This window comes from Syngnathoides biaculeatus, chromosome 2, assembly GCF_019802595.1.
Source record: "Syngnathoides biaculeatus isolate LvHL_M chromosome 2, ASM1980259v1, whole genome shotgun sequence".
Classification (NCBI taxonomy): domain Eukaryota; kingdom Metazoa; phylum Chordata; class Actinopteri; order Syngnathiformes; family Syngnathidae; genus Syngnathoides; species Syngnathoides biaculeatus.
This window is the reverse complement of record NC_084641.1, coordinates 8,516,035-8,537,000: the sequence shown is the minus strand read 5'-3', so window position 1 is coordinate 8,537,000 and position 20,966 is coordinate 8,516,035. Positions and strand designations below refer to the sequence as shown.

General features: G+C 41.5%; 3 protein-coding genes across 5 annotated transcripts; 2 read left to right on the top strand and 1 right to left on the bottom strand.

Annotated features, from left to right (window-relative positions):
• Positions 1 to 1,946: 1,946 nt before the first annotated feature.
• On the top strand, positions 1,947 to 7,902 carry LOC133506504 (cyclic AMP-responsive element-binding protein 1-like). Its single transcript, XM_061830725.1, has 8 exons — positions 1,947 to 2,096; positions 3,613 to 3,700; positions 3,800 to 3,946; positions 4,026 to 4,126; positions 4,225 to 4,364; positions 6,685 to 6,867; positions 6,938 to 7,091; positions 7,164 to 7,902. Exons 2-8 carry the CDS (start codon positions 3,620 to 3,622, stop codon positions 7,306 to 7,308), a joined length of 951 nt encoding a protein of 316 aa, XP_061686709.1. The 5' UTR covers positions 1,947 to 2,096; positions 3,613 to 3,619; the 3' UTR covers positions 7,309 to 7,902.
• Positions 7,903 to 9,070: 1,168 nt separating this feature from the next.
• mettl21a (methyltransferase 21A, HSPA lysine) lies at positions 9,071 to 10,487 on the bottom strand. Of its 2 annotated transcripts, XM_061830745.1 has the most exons (4): positions 10,288 to 10,487; positions 10,099 to 10,162; positions 9,912 to 10,023; positions 9,071 to 9,821 (listed from the first exon to the last, which is right to left on the bottom strand). In XM_061830745.1, coding segments are annotated over exons 1-4 (576 nt in total). In that variant the 5' UTR covers positions 10,290 to 10,487; the 3' UTR covers positions 9,071 to 9,423. The 2 variants fall into 2 exon arrangements, with proteins under 2 accessions (XP_061686729.1, XP_061686720.1); XM_061830736.1 differs by having other exon boundaries at positions 10,099 to 10,479.
• A 290-nt stretch (positions 10,488 to 10,777) lies between these two features.
• Positions 10,778 to 15,979, top strand: LOC133506491 (cyclin-Y-like protein 1). 2 transcript variants are annotated; one of them, XM_061830711.1, is made up of 11 exons: positions 10,782 to 11,756; positions 11,848 to 11,922; positions 12,006 to 12,040; positions 12,833 to 12,933; positions 13,253 to 13,288; positions 13,773 to 13,824; positions 13,927 to 14,046; positions 14,615 to 14,781; positions 15,050 to 15,215; positions 15,294 to 15,425; positions 15,513 to 15,979. In XM_061830711.1, the coding sequence occupies exons 1-10, from the start codon at positions 11,600 to 11,602 to the stop codon at positions 15,408 to 15,410; spliced, it is 1,026 nt and encodes a 341-aa protein (XP_061686695.1). In that variant the 5' UTR covers positions 10,782 to 11,599; the 3' UTR covers positions 15,411 to 15,425; positions 15,513 to 15,979. The 2 variants fall into 2 exon arrangements, with proteins under 2 accessions (XP_061686687.1, XP_061686695.1); XM_061830703.1 differs by lacking the exon at positions 12,006 to 12,040 and having other exon boundaries at positions 10,778 to 11,756; positions 11,848 to 11,963.
• Positions 15,980 to 20,966: the final 4,987 nt, after the last annotated feature.

Sequence of the window (20,966 nt, the reverse complement as noted above, 5' to 3'; positions counted from 1 at the left end):
ATTAGGAAGTTCTCACTTCCATCCAGTTTCTGTCCTGCTTATCCTCACTAGGGTAGGGGGTATGCTGGTGCCTATCCCAGGTATCCTCGCACGGGAGGCAGGCAGAGTACACCCTGAACTGATTGCCAGTAAGAAACCAACAACCATTCACACCTGTGGCCAATTTAGAGTCTAAAACAGGGGTCACCAACATGGTGCTCGTGGGCACATGTTTGCCCTCGAGGGCCACTTAAGGCGCCCCCAAGGAATGTTCTAAGAATTCCACAGGTCATGAATTATTATTATTTCTGCTTTCAATTTTTAATCGGACTTGCTTACATTAATGAAAATTTTAAAATGTCAAGTATTTATGTATTTGTAACAGCGGGACGGTGGCCCAGCTGTAAAGCGTTGGCCTCACAGTTCAATCCTGGCCGGCCTATGTGGAGTTTGCATGTTCTCCCCGTGCCTGCGTGGGTTTTCTCTCGGCACTCCGGTTTCCTCCCACTTCCCAAAAACATGCAACATTAATTGGACACTTTCAGTTGCCCCTCGGTGTGATTGTGAATGCGACTGTTGTGAAAATTGATGTATGGATTGATATTACATGTTAATTTTAATTGCATTATCTCTCCTGAGTACAGGTTTTAGATTCTTGCATGTTCACAAATATTCAAACTACTTTCCATCATTTTTCACACACAGCTGATCAAAACAGATCAAAGGGGTTCAACATCACTGTGTCCATTTTATTTGGAATGGCAAGATAAAATGGCTGCCTTCCAATCCAATCACAAAGTGCTCAAAGGTTTTATTTTCTCGCCTGTTCTTATACATTTGTTTCTTTGAAGCTAAAGAAAAAACTGCTGGCAACTTGATGGGGCGACAGAAGATGCAAAAGTGTGTACACCCCTCACAATTTATAAATAATTGTGGTCACACAACAATGGACATATTTAGCACAATGTGGACATTTTGGCTTGGAGTCAATCACTCGTGTTAGCAACGGTTTGGACACTAATTGGTGTGTGTTGAGTTATTTTGAGAAGACAGTAAATGTAGTGATATACAAGTTGTAAAGTACACTGATTGACATCGTACACTGTAGCAAAAAGTGTCGTCCCATGAAAAGAAAAAAAAAAATTCTAATTCTCCGGACACTCCGGTTTTCTCCCACATCCCAAAAACATGCAACAGTAATTGGACACTAAATTGCTCCAGGGTGTTATTGTGAGTCCAACTGTTGTCTGTCTGCCTCTGCCCTGCGATCGGCTGGCACCCAGTTCAGGGTGTACCCTGCCTCAGGCCTGATGATAGCTGGGATGGGCTCCAGCACTCCCACAACCCTTGTGAGGATAAGTGGCAAAGAAAATGGATGGATGGATGTGTTTGTAACGTATGCGGCGTTTTGTTATTGTGGAGGTTTGCTGCAAACGGTTCATTTTGGCCTTCATATGATCGGTGTTCACGAAGTAGCCGTCAACCTAAAAAAGCTCGGTGACCCCTAGCCGAAAATCAACCTATCATGCATGTTGTCGGGATGTGGAACAGCGGAGTACCAAGAGAGAACCCATGCAGGCAGAGGCAGAATATGCAGACTCTGCACAATGGGGCCCAGGATTTGAACCCTGGTCCTCAGAACTATGGGGCAGATGCAGATCTCACTTTTCTAACATTTTTCAACAGAATGCCAGCAATGTTGAAACTTATCCGTTTGTCATTCTGTGATTCGTTTTGGCAGGGGTGTTGGGGGGGCAATGTGAATTTCAATATTCCCCCACATTTCCACTGTTTAGAATTCCGTTTGTAAGAATACTCGTCCGGAAACGAGGGAGGCGCTAAGCCAAACATACAATTCACAGCCAACCTCAATAGTAGAAGAGGAAGACGTTGTCGTCCTTACTCGGGAGTTGTCGGCTCTTCGGCAATCCTCGGCACTTACCGGAAATCCTCTCGTATTTTGCCGAGTCTCACTGTCGTCGTATGTTTCGTCCTCCTCTCCGTGTTGTTGTTCTCGGTGACGCGACGGAGGTGTAGCCTGACGCGGTCTCTTACGTGTCGGTCTGAATAAAAGTGGAGCTCCGTAGACCCGGGAGTGACGAAGCGAGTCTGTGTTGGTAAGAGGATACGTATCGGATCTTTGCTAGACAGTTAGATGGCTGCCCGCAACGTTTTTTTGCGGCTTGTATCCGCACAACGCCAACAAAGAAATCATGGCGGCGGCGTTGCAGAGGCTCACTAAAATGAGTCAGTCGCTGCAATGCTCGCAAAAAAAAGAAAAAAAAATCTCAAGACTTAGATGAAGACTGAGCTACATTTATTTTTGTTTTTATTTTTTGAAAGAAAACCGAGAACACTCTTGGACTAAGTCACAGAAGCAGTTCGTCTTCTACATTTTAGCCAAAACATTGTTTGCAATAAACATGGAGTATATAAACTGTGTGGTACACAGTTATAGAATTTTCCCTCGCAAATAGTCAACGCCAGCAACGTTGCATTATTAATCAACATAAAGCATGTTGGATTACTCAATAGAGACGCCTTTTAATCTGGACCACTAACGACTCGCAGCGGGCATGCAAAGGAAAAAATAGCGGCGTTTGAAGATGAATTTAAGTTAACGCATGTTAGCCAGCGTGGTAGCATGCTAACCAAGCAATGTTGGTCACCCGGGCTAGCCACATGCTACATCGAGCTGCAAAAAACTAAACGAGTACAAATCGGATCTGTTAAGACTTTGATTGGCTTACTAACGTGGCTTAGTATGGGTGATTTTAAAAAAAATCATTAGCGTTTTTCTATAAAATAAAATTCGTGCACGCGTGTTAAGAAAGCCACACCCTTTTTCAGGCTTAGAAGTTGCTGAGGTAAAGCATCTCTGCTGGCTGTCAGCTATGCACGTTTGGAATCAGAATGATCTTTATTTTCTTATTATGTCAAAACATCAACGAATTTTTCTTCAATTTAATGACTGACAGCCATTTCCCCCAAAATAGTTTTGAAACATTAGAGCTTAAAAACAGTACGGAGAGTCATTGAGCAGTGAAAGTTTACTGGTAATGTGGTAATAATGACACATCAATGCATTTTCTGAGCTGCTTAACCTCCCAAGGATTGATACAAAATTGTGAGGGGTCGGGGGGGGGGGACAATTTTGCAAATGTTCTAGTCATCTAGCACTTTAGAGCAGTTGGACATCACTAATAGAACAATGATTTGGTAAAGTAACCTTTCTGCAATTTGTACAGAGACTTCAAGCTATTTAAGTGGTTCAAAGTTACTAGTTGTGTGATAAACTGTAATGTGTCAATTATGCAAATGATGCAGATAATTCTGAAGCACATTAGTGGACAATATTGGTCAGCAAAAGATATGCAATTAGTAGAGAGTGGCGAGACTACTGTAGTGAATAAATGATTGATGTATTATTGACCTGACAGAGATGTGACAAGAATCTCAAGACAAAAATTGGCATCACGTTACAATGCAATTTAAGTCAACTGCTGTAGAAGTAAATGGCAAGCGCAATAAGATGTTGAAATGTCTTCCAGTTTTGGTTTGCATTTAATACAAACAACTAAAGTTAGTTAAGAATCATGTGCACAGAGTTAACATTTTTCTTTAATTGTGCAGATTTTAAATGACAATGGAAACTTGTGCAGATACACAGCAAAGTGGTGAAACGGGTACAAAGCAGGAGCCTGAGATTACCCTGGCACAGGTAACATCATGATATCAGTGATTGATAGCTGAAATTGTCATTATTCTACAGTACTACTGAGCAGGCAGTGTATGACTAGGTGGTTTGTCCCTGTTGCAGGCCTCCATAGCAACTGGCCAGGTGTCATCCAGCAGCCCCACTGTGGCCTTGGTGCAGTTGCCGAACGGCCAAACCGTCCAAGTTCACGGGGTGATCCAAGCAGCCCAGCCCTCAGTCATCCAGCCCCCTCAGGTCCAAGCAGTTCAGGTGTGCACCAAATCCCTGATGCTTAGGTTGTCAAAATACAATGAACTGTTGAAATTGAATTTCTTTTGTTCCTGCATAGATTTCAACAGTTGCTGAAAGTGAGGACTCCCAGGAGTCTGTCGACAGCGTCACAGATTCTCAGAAGAGGAGAGAAATCCTGTCCAGACGACCTTCATACAGGTGTGTTGTTTCCTATTACTTCTCACAGAACTTTGTTTTAATACATTCTTGTTTTATTCTTCATCTTGAAATTCACCTTTGTCTACCTTTTGTTTCAGAAAAATCCTAAATGACTTATCATCAGACACTCCAGCAGTTCCGTGTATCGAGGAAGAAAAATCTGAAGACGACTCAACCCCGGCCATCACCACAGTCACCATGCCCACGCCCATCTACCAAACCAGCAGCGGCCAGTACAGTATGTTTATTTTCCACTGCAAGCTTGGAATGTGGGTTTTGTTATACAGTGCCACCAGAAAGTATTCACACACCTACACATTTTGCTATGTTGCAGACTTATTCTAAAGCTGATTTGAGTATATCCATCTATCCATTTTCTGAGCCTCTTATCCTCACAAGGCTTGTGGAAGTGCTGGAGCCTATCCCAGCTATAATCGGGTAGGAGTGAGGGTACACCCGGAACTGGTTGCCAGCCAGTCGCAGGGCACATAGAGACAGACAACAGTTGGACTCACAATCACACCCAGGGGAAACTTAATGTCTCCAATTAATATTGCATGTTTTTTGGATGTGGGAGGAAACCGGAGTGCCAGGAGAAAACCCACACAGGCACGAGGAGAACATGCAAACTTTACACTGGTAAAGCTGGGATCTGAACCCCAGTCTTCAGAACTGTGAGGCCAACACTGTAAGGAGTTGCATCACCGTGCCCGATTTGAGTATAGTTTTCTTTAAAGAAAAAACAAACATCAAATAACTCATAATGATCAAGTACAAATATACTTTCAGACGTTTGTGTAATTTTATGAAAAATTTACACATTCAAACATAATAGGAACATAAGCTTTCACACCATTTGCTATGACACGCATAGTGTAAATGATTTCCATTGATCATCCTTGAGATGCCTTGACAACTTTAATTAAGTCCACCTGTGGTAAATTCAGTTTATTGAACATAATTTGGAATGGTACACAATTGACCCCTCCGTGGATATTGCGCAATCGGCATCACTGACCAATCAGAGGCCAGAGATCTGCATAAACCAAAGCCCGTTTTTGCTCCCGCCATTTTCTCAGACAACATTGCTTGGTCCAGTATAGGTTTAGTTAGCGTTTTATCGCGTATATGGGTTATTTAACAAAAAATATGGTTAAGAGGTGTAGTCACGGAATTTGTAATAGTGACGACAGGTATCCTGAAAGGCTAGTTGGTGGAGTTCGATTCGTACCCTTTCCAAAACCGAAGACTCAGTACGAAAAATGCCTTTGATGGATCAAACTTTGTGGAAGACCGCATCATCAACTAAATCTATCTAATATCAACCGGAACATATATGTTTGCACGAAGGTATGCCCTATATTTGATTTTCAATACACGTCTCGTATAAATGAATGAGACGTTCTCCGCTAGCATAACACCGCCACGTGTGAACGATTGACACACTTATTCTTTGTTGAGCGATATTTAGCGATGATCGGACTGCACAAACGTATTGATTTCTTGCTGGCTCGCGGCCGAAGCTTAACCCGACTGTGTTTGCGCGAAGATATGCCCTAAATTTGATTTTTAATACACGTCTCGTATAAATGAATGAGACGTTCTCCGCTAGCATAACATTGCTACGTTTGAATGATTGAATGAAATCAGAAGCATGGCGTCTCTCTCAGTTCAGAATGTATTGTATTGTATTTGCCATTTTTACTGTTTGTCTTACGTCAGCGCACGTGACGTGACGTCACTTCAGGAGGCGTGGTTAAGTGCCCTGTACGGAGGGGTCTATTGCCCATAGAAGAGAAAATGAAAAAGGCTTTCACATTTTATAAATGTATGCCGCCATCTAGAGGTTATAGAAAAGATGTAGTCTTTCATTCCAGTATGCCACCACCTCCTAGAGGTTATAAAAAGTGTGTAACGTACACTTTCATTCCAATGGGACAGGAGTGCATATGGCTGCATATATGCGTAATGGTGCGCATAAGTTTACATACCCAGGCAAAATTTGTAAAATATTTTTTTTAATACAGTTGAGGACTGATTAAAAAAACGTAAATAATTTGTGTTGTAATGTTTTGTTTAATGATAATGGTTTTCTGAAAAGCTTGAAAGTCTAATTTGAATCCCATTAAAATAAAGTTTAATATTTCATTTGGCCCTTGATGATTTCTTCAAAGAGTTATTCCCATCTTACAAAACACAGATAATACTTAATGATTTGAACATATGGGTATAAGTAAAATCATTAATTGTAAAAATGCATTATACATGGGTGGAAGAGTTTTCCAGAGTTTTGACTTCAACTTTGAGGCTATGTATTATTTCATGATAATTTTTTTATTTTAATGGAGTAATTTTCATTATGTTCACGTGTTCACATTTTCAATAACTTTATTGACAGTGGCATGATTTTATGTATTTTTTTCTAAAGCTATAGATAAATGACTTTTACGATCATTCTAACATAGCAAATGTGGAAAAAGTGAAGGCGAAAGTATTCACATACTTTCTGGTGGCACTGTATTTCAAGGCTGATATGTCATAATAATCTCCCCCCACAGTCGCCATCACCCAGGGAGGGGCCATCCAGTTGGCTAATAATGGGACAGATGGCGTTCAGGGCCTACAAGCACTCACCATGGCCAATGCTGCCGCAGCCCAACCTGGCGCCACCATTCTCCAATACGCCCAGACCAGCGATGGGCAGCAGATCCTGTTGCCTAGCAACCAGGTGGTTGTACAAGGTAAGAAAAGGTTGTAAAATCAGTTTCTTTGAATTGTATGCTTCTTACCATTTGGATCCCCACCGTTTAGCCGCCTCTGGAGATGTTCAGGCCTATCAGATTCGCACAGCGCCAACCAGCGCGATCACCCCCGGGGTTGTCATGGCGACCTCACCTGCATTGGGTACGGGGACAGGAACTGAGGAGGTCACGCGCAAAAGGGAGGTGCGCCTTATGAAAAACAGGTATGTTGCTGTTAGTCCACAACAATCCCAAAATCCGTCACCATTTTCAGACCTTTTTTCTTCTCATACAAGGGAGGCTGCCCGTGAGTGTCGCAGGAAGAAGAAGGAGTACGTCAAGTGTCTGGAAAACCGTGTAGCTGTGCTGGAGAACCAGAACAAAACCCTCATTGAGGAACTCAAAGCCCTCAAAGACTTGTATTGCCACAAATCTGAGTAGGTGCACCATTAATCGCCCGCCTGTGTACAGAAACTCAGCAAAGAGCCATGCAGACTGATGCCCTTCTACCTTTTCTACTTACTTTGCTTTCTTGAAAACAAGGGGGGGGGGGGGGGACTTCAAGAAATTGATTACATGGCCCAGTACGCAAAGTGAACTGCCACTTCTAAATTAGCATTCTGTTCCCATGACGTCTTGATGAGCAGATTTATGCTCAGAGGAGCGCTCATAAATGGAATGACCAAAGCAAGGGATTCTGTAGTGACTCTTGAACTGGAGTTGGAGCCGCAAGATTTCATCATCACTAACAATCGAACGGTTCCGATACCCCCTTCTTCGCAGCACCTGGCTCACTTGGAGATCTGGCGTCATTTGGATGTCGCTACAACGCAATTTGCTTCACAGTAGTTTAATCATGTACTTCAATTTGCATCATGGATTTTATTTTTGAGCTGTGTTTCTGATCTCTTTCTGCACCTTGTTTGCCATTTCCCTTTACGTTCGCTTACTTTGCCTTGATACATGAACAAAAATGTTAACCTTTGGGGTTGTACGTTTAATTAAGCAGAAAACATGCAATTTTGCAGTTCAATTTTTTTTAATTGACATTTTGTCTCCAACCTTAATACTGCAGGGTCATTATTTTTTGTTTTGAGCTGCAGTTGTTTTTTTCTTTTTTTTTTTTTTTTAAACTGGAGTATCAAACATCTGTTTGCAATAAGGTCTTTTTTTAGACCTGTAACGAGAAAAGATGGGGAAAATATGGAGAAAGAATATTGACAAAGCGTGTGTGCGATCCAAATAGTATGAAATGCTTTTTGTATTGTGGCTTTTATTCTAATCATTGCTGATGTCATTATTTTTTTAAAATAAAAACCAAAAATAATGAGCCCTGCTTACAACTTATGCAATATATACATAGTAATTACAGATGGCCTGTGATATATTTTAACTTCCCTGACATATTGGGAAGGTTTAGGGAGTTACATTAGTAAGATGTGGAATACAGTATGCACTTTTTCTTGCTGAAACAATCCAGATGTTCAAGGTTTTAGAGAAAAGTTCCAGGGCAAGTGTCACAATATTTAAAATTCCCTTCAAAATTATTCCTCTGTAGTCTAATGGGCTTGGGCTTTCACTTTTACCGTGTTTTTCTACCTTCAAGGTACAAAGTACTTCAATAATATCTTCTCGTATACCTGATGAGGAAGCAACATGAGCAACTGGGGGTTCACTATCATGCCCAAGGACAGTTAGACATGGTCGCAATGACTGAGTGACCAACCCACAAGCTTTCGGTTGGGACATAACCAGGCCACCATCTGTGCCATGCCAACCCATACAATTTTGATGTTTTGTCTGCCATGCCATCATATGGTCCTAGAAGTATTTGTCAGAGAGCCTCTGGCTCCGTCATCAGCCAGCCTCAACTGTCACTTATCAAAACAGGTCTTTGAGTTTAGGAAACAGGAAGCCACGTGGTATGATTGGTGAGGTTGGCCGAGCACAGGGACGTTCTTGGCCAACAAGTGTCACTTGGTGAGGGCATTTTGTGCAACCACACGTTCTGCAACAATTCTCGCTTCTTATGCACTGAACGAAGCTAATGCTGAAGGATTTGATCATCCAGCCTGTATTCAAATGGTTACAAAACTCAGTTTAGGTCTGAAATGGATGTACAGTATTGTGACACTTGTCTGGAACTTTTCTGACACCTCTTATTTCACAAGTAAAAGTGAAGAACTTGAGCTTAAAGCAGTAATTGATAATGAAATGTTCAGGTCTTTTATTTTTTTTTTAGTAACAATCATTGCATATCTGGATTCGATAAGGTGTGTTGCCCATCATATTTGACTGCTGGTCAAATGTGAAAGGATTGACCAGTGCAGCCAACCCATGAGATTTCACGATGATAGAATAACATTTTATTCATCGTTATATAGTGAGTCTTGTTACCTTTGATGTGGCTTTCATTAATTTCCTTAATGTATGCACCAATTTGTATGACACATTATGTTAGAGTTGTTACATTTTGGCAGCCGTTAATAAATGTGTTCCTAAGCTTTGATTTTACATCAAAACATTTATTTGGATGGCAAGTCTTTGAAAGTGAAATCATAAATCACTCCTGGGCACTTGTTTCCAAGCTTTGTATATATGAATGTCCCTTTCCTTGTCATAGTAAACCTCCTCGACAGCGAACTGTTGACTCAGCATGTCTAAGAAATTGGTATCTCGTTCGTAGCGGATCCTGCATGCCAGGAGCACCACAGTAGCATCGGCACACAAGTGCTGAAGCGTCTGTATCAGCGGAAGAAACGTGGCCTCCAGGTAAACAATGTCTGCTCCTAAAACCAAATCGAATCCCCCTGCTGGGTATCGGTCAAGACCCTCGCCCCAAGACAGCTCAGACACAGCCACAGATTCCCAGAGCTCAGAGGGCAGGTTAGCTTTAACATTGGCAGAAAGGAAGTCCAGCGCAGAGTTCCTGTCAGTGATTGTCACTTTGGCCCCTGGGAAGTAAAAAGAGTCATGTTTACTTGTCTAGTACAGTTAGCAGACTAGCAAAGACATCTCCAGTTAGACAGCATCAGTGCTTCTACCCAGCAGGGCTGCAACAATGCTGACCAGTCCAGTGCCAGCTCCCAGCTCAATGGAAACCTTGTCCTTGACCTCGACCTGGCCCAACTCCAAGTACATACACATGACAACAGCCTGCAAAACATGTGTTATTATTAATACAAGCACATTGGTGAAGAGCAATGTTGCCCAATCGTTCAGGTAACTGACCGCGTCCCATACAACCGCTGCTACTCCAAGCTTCCTCCAATCTTGAGCGATATGGATGTCATGCCTGGCAAAATGAAAGCGTGCTGATGAATTTTGAAGTTTGGAAAGAGCAGGTACCGAATGCTCTCCGTACGGAACCAGAGCCATGGTGCACAAAGAAAAAATAAAGTTTAAAACATTGAAACTAACATATTTTAGTTGTTTCCGTCTGCATTTCCACTTCCGCTGAAGCAAATGTAGCCGTCATCACTAATTTTGCGACACTGCTGCTCTCTTAAGGTGAATATTGTCACCACAGTGTATCTATTTTTCCACGCTCAGCATGCTTCTAAAAAAATAATAATAATAGTTACATATTTATTCACAAGTAGGCTATTTTCACCCCTCGTACATTTGCAAAGCATTTTTTTCAATTAATGAAATAAATATTGCGGCGTGTAGCGTAATACTGCGGTGATGAGTTTTAGCCAATCACAGAACAGCTTCCGTAACCAGTTATAAAGTACACCAATATAATCACATGTATACCAAAAATTAAGTCTGTATTACTTGTCAAAATAAATGTCAAATGTGTGATGCTCCAAAGATACTAACCTCGACTGTAAATCTGTATTAAAATATGCATGCAACATCTTGCCGATCCCATACGTCATTCGTTGACTAAAAATTATAGTCTTATCTTGGATTTTTTTTTTTTTTGGGGGGGGCATCGTCGTTCATGATAGTTTATCTCAGTCATATAATAAACGAGGAGTAACCATGAATGAAAACACTAAATATATTGGAGACGTCGTTCATTTTGATTTTCATGGATGTTTTATCCGGAAAGTAATTTCACGGAAATGACGTAGCCCCCGAAGCTGGAGTGGACGACAGCAGTGTCCTACTCTGCGTAAAAATGAGAGTTAACGTGGGATGTTAGTTAGGACTGTCTCCAGCCTCGCTTGAACGTCATTGGTTGTTTTTGTGTATGCTTCGATCCTCCACTTCCACTTTTAATCGGGACACAGTTTTCAGCCCCGGTGAATATAAAATGAACTCCAGGATTGGAATGGGATGCGGAAGCTAGCCCCACAGCAGCTACCCCACCGGCTCAGGAGAGAACCGTGACTTTGTGGTTTTACTCTCTGCTAAGTAAGATGTCTGGACATGTTTTACACTTTTAAATATTTTCCACACATGCTTGAAACGATCCAAATGCAGGAGTGCTTAAATTGCCACTCACACTCTCTGAACATGTCAGGAGTACAAGACATGTCTGGTTTGTTTGCGTATTTGTCAAACGCTGTATATTCTTCTTCTCCAAAGCGAAGCCACTTTTCGATGAGGAGCCTTACGCGCCGGCTTTACACCCGTTTCACATACCTAAACGGACCTTTAGCCTCGTGACTCGACAAATAGACTCAGATGCTATAGTGTGCAGTATGTCCCACTGAAAACCTCCAAGGTTGCAGGCACCCTGCAGCTCAGATTCCTTGTCAGGTGCATGGGAAAATAAAATATGGGTGGCTCGGTGTCCTGCTGCGTCTCTGCGAGAGAGAGTCCCAAAAATCACAGGAGCGATCTGGAGTTGGAGGAATGTCCTTTCAGCGCAGGGGATGTCAGTGAAGACACTGGGACCTACCTGCAACACATCAGTGACAGAGAGCTCCCAGATGGTGAGAGAACAACACTGTCACAGCAACACTGAGCTGGAGATGTTTTCACCTGATGGGAGTATTATTTAAAAGGACCTTTCATTCGTTTCAGAGCTTGCTCAGGAGGCCAACCCATCGGACCACCCCAGAGCCAGCACCCTCTTCCTCAATAAGTCTCAGACTGATGGTCAGGCCAGCTCTGTCAGCATTTGTGCTCTTTATTCACCTGTAAGTCACAAAATTTTTCTGTTTTTCTCCCTTTCACTGTAGTGAGAGAGAAACGGAAAAGCAACTACATAAACCGTGTAAGTCTTCCTCATAATTGTAATTTTCTCTTTGCTTATTAAAATATTAAATTTAAACATATCAACCATCGACAAATGCTATATTATAAAACATTAATTAACATTCACATGTAAATATTTCCAATTGTAACCAAATGCTAACACTCATCATCAGTCTTGGCAGGTTAGAGATATTCAAGCAAATGGAAACAAAATTATTGAAAGTTTTTGTTTTCCAAGCTAAATATATTTAGAATATGTATGTATGTGTACTTATTTGTTCTATACTGTACATTTTTATGACAAGTGCTTCAACTTTTCAACATTTGCGTTGTAACAACAACAAAACTAGCTAAAAACTAAACACCTACGACTGACTCTGACACAAACAAAAGTGAAAGAGATGCAGATGTGTAGCTTGTCTAAGAAAACTTCCCCGCTAAAGTCCTTCTAGTGACTTTGAATCCATAAGGTTCCTGTTGAGGCATAGTAGAAAAGTGGATGAGTGACTTGCCATAATGCTCATATCACTTTCACCAAGAAGGCTTGCCGGTTGGCCTTGGCATTGGCATGGGTGTTTCTGTTTGAAGTTTGCATTAACTCTCCAGGTACCCTTGTTTCATCTCCTTTCCCCCACATAAAATGTGTCTGATCAATTGAAGGCTTTAAATGGTAGGTATTACTGTACTGTATACATCTAAGATGTGTTGGAATATCAAAGTCAGATTGGTTGACTGGCCTGGAAAGGTTCACTCAATTTAGTGACAACAACAGGTTGTTTACGTTTAATATAAATATTGCCATTTTCCCCAGGTATCCCCTGGCCTCTTGTCAAGGAAGTACAACTCCTGCTCCACAATCTTCCTAGATGACAGTACAGTCAGCCAGCCCAACCTCAAGAACACCATCAAATGGTACATCAGTTTGCTTTGGACTCTGGCAGCTATAAAACAGGCCAGAATAGAGGGTGTACTGCAGGTAGACATGGTTTAAAAAAAATGCAAATGAATAAATGAATCATATTATCATAACATATCGTAACATATCTGGTTACAATTTGGAGTAATCTTCATCCGGATGAATAAAAGGCCACTAAACATGTAAGGTCAGCAGGTAGTGCAAATGAATGTTAAATTATTGTAGCTGCTCTTCTTCACAGTATTATTTATTTATTTGTTTTTACTAAACACTACATGTACATCCAAAACTGAAGTCCTTTTTTTTCGGTTCCAGCGTGGCTTTCGCCATTTACTATCACATAAAGAACAGGTAAGAGTACTTTGCTTGTTTGCTTAGTGAGAGTATTAATTGGGATATCTTGAACATAGCAATTTCAAGGAATATCCAATATTCACAAAACGTTTCGGGTGGAATTTCAGGAGGGACTTAAAATGCACTCCAGTATAACCTTTACAACTGAGCTTAATTTGACATTTTCTAAACCTTTGAATGTACATGGCCAACTTTTGAATGTTTCAGTGGTTTTTGCACAACTTGCTCTTGTCTAACAAGCAACCTAATAAGAACATTCACAGTGGGTACAATACATTTACGAGGACGTCCATTTCTTTGAAGTAACAAGTAGTTTATTTAGGCCGAAGAGGACGTACAGGGTAAATGTTCTTGAGGTCTGAATAAATGCCCAAGTAATTAATTTGAAATACTAAAATCCCACAGTACTAGATTGTGTTGCTATAAGATACAAAATACAACACACAATGCACCATTAATTCCACATTTTGTCCCACTCCAGAGAATCCAGTCGATCACTGGACATATTTGATGAGAAGAAACATCCACTTTCGGTGTGTGTGAAGTCATTAAAATTTTTACTGGCCTCTCTTTTTTTTTTTTTTTTTTTTGGGGGGGGGGATCATGACTGACAGATGCCATTGGTGTCTCCCTAGCACGAGAAAGTTGCAGACGACTACTCTGCAGTGAATCCTGAGCACAAGCTCATCTACCGCTTCATACGCACGCTGTTTAGCTCTGCACAGCTTACTGCCGAGTGCGCCATTGTGACACTGGTGAGTTCATGGCACTGCATGTGATTATCCTGATCAAGGCAAGTCAATTTTGTCAAGCTTCATTTCACAAGAGTTTGTAATCTGAAGGCACTTTAGATATGGAGCAAGGCATTTCAGGAGTTATTGATAGAAAGGAAAGGCAGTTAAATATTGCTGTTATTGCATATGGAAATGGGATTTTTTTTTTTTACAGAACAAGACCAAGTATGCAACCTTGTGGAACACCAGTCCTTACATTTATGGGTGTGAATGTGACTAATCTTTCCTACATGAAAGGAGACTTAATAAAATAAATTATATGGAGAAATTGCTGTTGGGTACTTGATTCTTAGTTTAGCAGGATTTGTGTTAATGGTATCTTTGGGTAAGTTACGAGGCTGTGGATCAGTTAGTAAAGCAGGTCATCCAAAAAACAGTTTTTGCAATGACAGTTTACCAAGGTGATGGAAATTTAACTCAATCTAACGTTTTGATTTCACGATAAATGCGCTGATTTATTTTAGCATGGATGTGTCCTTCTTAAGCACATTTTTAGTTTGGGAGGAGGTAAAGGATGATTGTCTCACAGGTTTACTTGGAGCGCCTGCTAACCTACGCAGAGATGGACATCTGTCCTTCCAACTGGAAGCGCATTGTTTTAGGTGCCATCCTGCTAGCCTCGAAAGTCTGGGATGACCAGGCAGTATGGAATGTCGATTATTGCCAGATCCTCAAAGACATCACTGTGGAGGACATGTGAGTGTTGTTTGTAATCTGAGGAAGTACTGCCAAAACGTCATTGATTGAACACTTCTGCCAATTCGGTTTTGCGTTATTGCAGTCGTGAAAATCTTCAAATCTCCAAATGACCTCAGGGGAAAAGTCAAATCAGTACTTTTTATCCTTCTTGCCTCTTCAACATTTGAATTATTGTTTCATGCAGCCATCTCATCCATTTATTTTTTTAAAGAAATCTGAGCAACTGATCCGACACAATATCTGACAATCCTGTTTGCTTTTTCAGGAATGAGATGGAGCGACAGTTTCTTGAGTTGCTCCAGTTCAACATCAACGTCCCAGCCAGTGTCTACGCCAAGTACTACTTTGACCTGCGGTCCCTCGCAAATGATGACAACAACTTTGACTTCTCCATGGAGCCGCTCAGCAACAAGCGGGCCCAAAAGATGGAGGTGACTAGTCGGAAGCACCTCGTCATGTCCCTCTTCTGGTTGCTTGGGTATTTTAACAGCTTGCGATCTTATCTTCAGGCGATCTCCAGGCTTTGTGAGGACAGGTACAAGGACCTGAGCAAAACTTCTTTGCAGAAGTCTGTCAGTGCAGAGAACCTGGGTACTGTCAAAGACACAAAGGCAGTACTGTCCTAATTTGAAAGCCACAAGGTAGCAAAGCATTCCTGGGGTACGATCCTATGATATTTAAATTGCCACTATTAGTTTTAAATTATGAATTACTGTAATTCTTTGCAGAAGGACATTACAGAGTGTCTTCTAAAACTCTTGGATGTGACCCTGTGGTGATGTTCTGCGGCTAGACACAAAAGAAGACTGCTTTGCTTACTGTGTAGGCTACGGTGCCTTGAAGTATTCATACCCCTTGAAATGTTCAAATATTTTTGACCTCAGAATCACACACTTGAATGTATTTTGTGAAAGACCTGCACAAAGTTGTAGATAATTTTGAAGTGGAACAAAAATGGTATATTGTATTCAACAAGGGGGCGCGATGGCGCAGCTGAAGCACATTGGCCTCAAAGTTCTGAGGACCGGAGTTGAAATCCCGGCCTTGCCTGTGTGGAGTTTCTCCAGGAACTCCGGTTTCCTCCCACATCCCAAAAACATGCATTAGTTGGAGACTCTAAATGCTGTTTCAAGGCACTGTATTATGGCTGAAATATAACAGATGCTATTCAACAAAAATAAAATGGAGTGCGTTAGTTGTTGAATTTTTGTTGTGGTATCCACAAAAATTGGAAATTGTATAATGCAGTCCAAACATTTCGTTTTTAATGTTTGTGAACAGATGTGCTGAAATAGTCACATTTTGGTGATGCAAATGTTAAGTTTCGAATCAGTAAGGCAAAGGGGGCCTTCCAAGAGTTAAAAACTCTCTGAGGATCTTTGGAGCTGCCCATGAACACCAAAATCCAGATGTTAAAAGTCCCGGGTGATGCAAGAAATTCAATTCCTTGAAGCCTGTTTTGCCTCTTTGGAGCTTGGAGTCTTGAGGAACAACCGTCACATAATGGTGAACAAGACAACTGCAAAGTAGTTTTGTAAAACTGGCGGGACAAAAAGCAAACAGCTCTTGGAAATGTAAAGCCTTGTTGTGGTTTTATTTTATTTGATTGCCCCCCCCCCCTTCTCAGTATGTAGCATAGGTGCACAGTGGCCTACGATCATGTCTGTAAAATTATGGAATAATCCCATTTTTGAACAATTTTTTTCACATCCTGAGAAGAATTAAACTTAGAAAATTGAGGAGGGAAAACCTAGTTAGCATAGTTCATGCATCAGAGGTTTAAGTGGTGGTGAAGATTTGTTGTTGTTGATTGCGATGATGATGATGATGATGATACAGCCCGACACACGCACGAGATGTTGGGGCATACATACTTACCATAAGCTAAATGTCACGTCCGTTGAAGAATCTTTTTCAGCAGCATGAAGCAAACCGAGCCACTGCCGCCTCAAAATATTTAACACACAATCATTGAAAATAATAATCCCGCTCAAGATTCTGCTATGTCTTTAAAAGCTCTATTTATTTACTGTTGTGCGTTCACTGCAAAATTGTATGTGATCTAGCAGAGCCTCCTTCAAAATGCTCCGTGGTGCAGAATTGCTTGACGTGCTTCCTTCCACAGAGAGGCAATGTTGCACTCTGCACCGCCTTCAGTAAAGTGAGCGCACCTTTTAATTCAATGTCCCGTCCTGGCCACGTGTACAGTAAAGACATTGTTGATACTTATATGGAACAGGTTCGAATTAGAACAAATGCAGAACAGTGCTTGCAGTGTTATAGGACGCTGGCAGTGTGAGGAATTAGTGTTGCCATCGTTACACAAGTGGATGGAGAGAGAGAGAGAGAGAGAGAGAGACTAGTTAGGAGTACAGTAAACTCACTTTGACGATCCGATCATCGTCACTTTCAAATACTCTTCTTTTCCCATGTTCAATGTGTTTCATGTCTTGCGTGCTCATTGAGTTCTTAGCGTCCACGTGTTCTCGTCAACCTCCTACATTGTTTCGACCAATCAGCTCCCTCCAGCCACTCGCTCGTTGACCAGGTGTTCCTCTTTGGCTCATAATGTTTATCTTTAGTTCCCTGGTTTCTTGCACTGTGTTTCTGCCAATTTTCTCTGTGCCACATCTTAATCGGCAGTCAAGTTTGGTTTAGTTAAGTGTTTCTTTGTTACCTTGTTAGTTGCCTTGCGCCTTGTTTGCCCTTTTGGATATTAAATATTTGTTGAGACGCCTGGACCCCTCCCTTACCTCCCCGCTTTCCCGAACTTGCGTCCTCCACATCATTGCCATGTCTCCATTGACTTTAACGGTGACAAAATAGTCTGGGGAAAAAAAGATACATACGGTGAAAGGTTAACGAGAACAGATGAACACACTGAATTGAATGAGAACCCAAGACGTGACAAACATTCAACACAGGATGACATGAAACACAACACAAACCCAAACATAATACATGAAACCCCCTCTGGGTACTGGCCAAGAACCAAAATACCAAACTGTCACACATTGCTGGTTGGGCTAGTTGAGCATAAATAGCCACATAAATGCCCAGTGGTCGTGCAAAACACAAAAACTCATTGAAACAATTAGTGCACACAAAATGGAAATCAAGTGGAAAAACATATAAAGTATTATTATTTTTAAGAGTCAACATCCTCTGATTTCAGCCTCTGAAATGTGAATACTTCTGAATGTACTTAATCCATAATGAAAGCATATTAATGATCTTTGTGTTTCAATCGAAATGCCATTCATGGACAGCAGCCAACTTGGGAAAACCAATCAAAATATTTCCCTATTTTCTGACATGTTTTGAATCCATCCCTACCCACTAATTCCCACACTATACAGATGTAGTACTTGTGTCCCCTTTGTCCACTATAACTGTGGCGTGCTTTTCCAGTATGAAGTACGCTATGTAGTTTGCAGCGTGTATGTGTGTGTGTGTGTGTTCCCTGTCGGACTCGGTGCCAGTGCGGCTTCATTAATCTCTCAGCATCATGGGACTTGACTGAACTCATCCAGCTGCCCCCTACAGCACCTAGGGGAGTCTCACCATTTACCCTCTGCTCAGGTCACTCATCACAGTGGAAGTGAGCGTTGGACTTTATACCTGTCAAGCTTCACAGCAGGAAGCCGGTTGAACGGGATTAGTAAGAGTGAGCGGACTGGACATTCATTCAGTGCCATTGCAACCGATGTACAAAAATCAAATCTCACGTCATGCATATTAGTCTGCCATGACATGTTTCCCAATTGGCCTAATGGGCTACTTACAGTATGACCAAAACTTCACAGTTGATATAGTGGCAACGTTTAACATCTGTCATAAGTATTTATTTACCTAATACTTACTGCACAGATTCCAGATTACACTGCAACATATTAATTACTGTAACCCACACAGTGCATGCCAATTACTTTTACCTTATGCCTCTGTGAGTGTTGGTAAATCTGCCCAGTTGCTGCCCTCTTTAAAAAAAATATTTATCCCTGCATTCACTGCAGAAACCCGAGTGGTTTCTTCTTTGGAAAATAATGAGAACATAAAATGCTTCTTAATTTAAGAAGCTACAATATCTTGGAGCACATTCTGGCAGCTGCAACGCTCGGATCCATTAGCAGACACGAGGACAGTCATTCTTTTGGCTTTTGATGACTTGGTGAATCGCGTTGTGCAGCATCCCAGCATCTTGCCGCTGAGTGACTGTCATCCACACTGCTGCTGCACCAGGAGGCAACACAAGCTGGATTCTGTCCATCTGTTTGCACTTGAAGTCTTTCAAATGCCATAATAGTCCTAAAGATGAGCTAAGTATCTAATGAAGACTGTCATTTTGTCTCTGAATTTCAGCCTAGGTAACTGTTTATCCCCTTAATTATGGACTTATAACCTTTTTCAAGATGGCTTACATCACCATCTCGCTCTATTTTCATCAAATGACATGTAAGGATTTTACTATGACAATGGTTGGGTCTCTGCCAACCGGAATTATGTTTGACATCATGGAGAAAAGATCTACAATCACCTTAATAGAAAACCTCATTCTTTACATGTTCTGAACTCTCCTAAAAAATACAAAGGCATTTTTCCACAGGCATATCACATTGTTTTGTATGGAACAACATTACGCTTCCGTAGTTTTGCATTGTGTTGACAAAAATATGATGCATCCACCTCAGTTTCATCTGCAGGAGTGAAGTGATGATGTTAACCGTGTCTGTCGGAGCCACGTTTTCACATACTTTCCATCTTGGCTTTTCTGCCCCGCCACTGCCTTTCCTGCTGAACTGGCAGAAAAATGGCTACTGACTGCCGCTGGTTGTGTTTGTCTTCTAACAAGCCAAATTTTGCCATGCAGGCCTGGCAGAGGAGCAAAGTATGAAAGGGAAACAGATGTTAGGCAGACACCAAGGGCAAGCTTAGCTGTACCGTACCTGCACACCCTTTGACCTTAACTGGAAACAAGCATGGAGGCTGCTATCGCATTAAAACAGCAGGCATTGTGAATCGTCTTACAATAGCACTCATCATCACAGCGCAAAATTGGAATCGATATGGTACTGTTGGCAGTGGAAACAGGCCCAATAAACTGGAACCATCCTGGTACCATTAAACCTCCGGCCTCGTTTGATTTCACTACATTACACAAGACTAACTCCCTATATTGTATTTAACGTTCTGAAGTGGAAAATGAGAAAAAATAAAAAGAAAGACACCCTCCAAACACATAGCTTTAAGGAGTTTTATTATACTGTCTTAACAAAGGCCAAATACTTCAAGAAATGGTAGCAAGGTGCACACAAATGGCCAGAATAAGTTTAAGTTTGTCTTTTGACGTACTGTACTGTAACTCTCACTTCGGTGCCAGATGGCTAACACTGCTATTATATTATTAAGGGAGCATGAAATTCTTGCCTTTTCCTCTGGTGCCAGTTTTCAGTGAAACAATGTGGCACATGAGGGGAACCTGATGATGATGCTCCCTTAGCAACCACTGCGTTAATGTTCCTGTGTACGCTGCAATTAGCAGGTGCATCACGGTGATAATGAGTTCAATAAAAAGGTGTTGTTCTGAAAATACATTTATGATTGCCTTGTTTATGTTGGAAGAGACAAACATTTCTGTGAAGGATCTCATGATGACCTTGACATCAAACCCAGCACAGTCAAAACTGTACAATAAAGCTAATGGAGCACGTGGCAGTGGAGCGAATAGGGGGAGGAAACTGCACGCCTGTTCATGCGTGGCTCTGCCCTTATTGTCCCCAAATCAGACTCTACTCGCACTATGGCCTTAAAATAATGTGTCACATTCACAACATTTATGTACACGCAACTTTCAGGTTTTGTACTTTGATGTATGGTTATGGTTAAAAAAAATATCTGTATTGATAGTGGGCACTTCCTGAGCCAGCCAATGAGTTGCCACTTTGCCTCCCTTGTTCTGTTTTTACTCAATCAAAGCTTAAAAATCACCTTATCGCACTCCTCAAGAAAATTACCCCTCTGTTAAATGACCAAAAACGGACATTTTTTGAAGTGCGACAATGTGCCCCTGCTCTTAGGCACCCACAGTGACAGTTAACAAGATTAGGCATGGCTTACATAAGTGTCTCCCATGGCAACAGAGCAATGGCAGAAACGAAAAGACAGTGAGGTGATTTGCACGT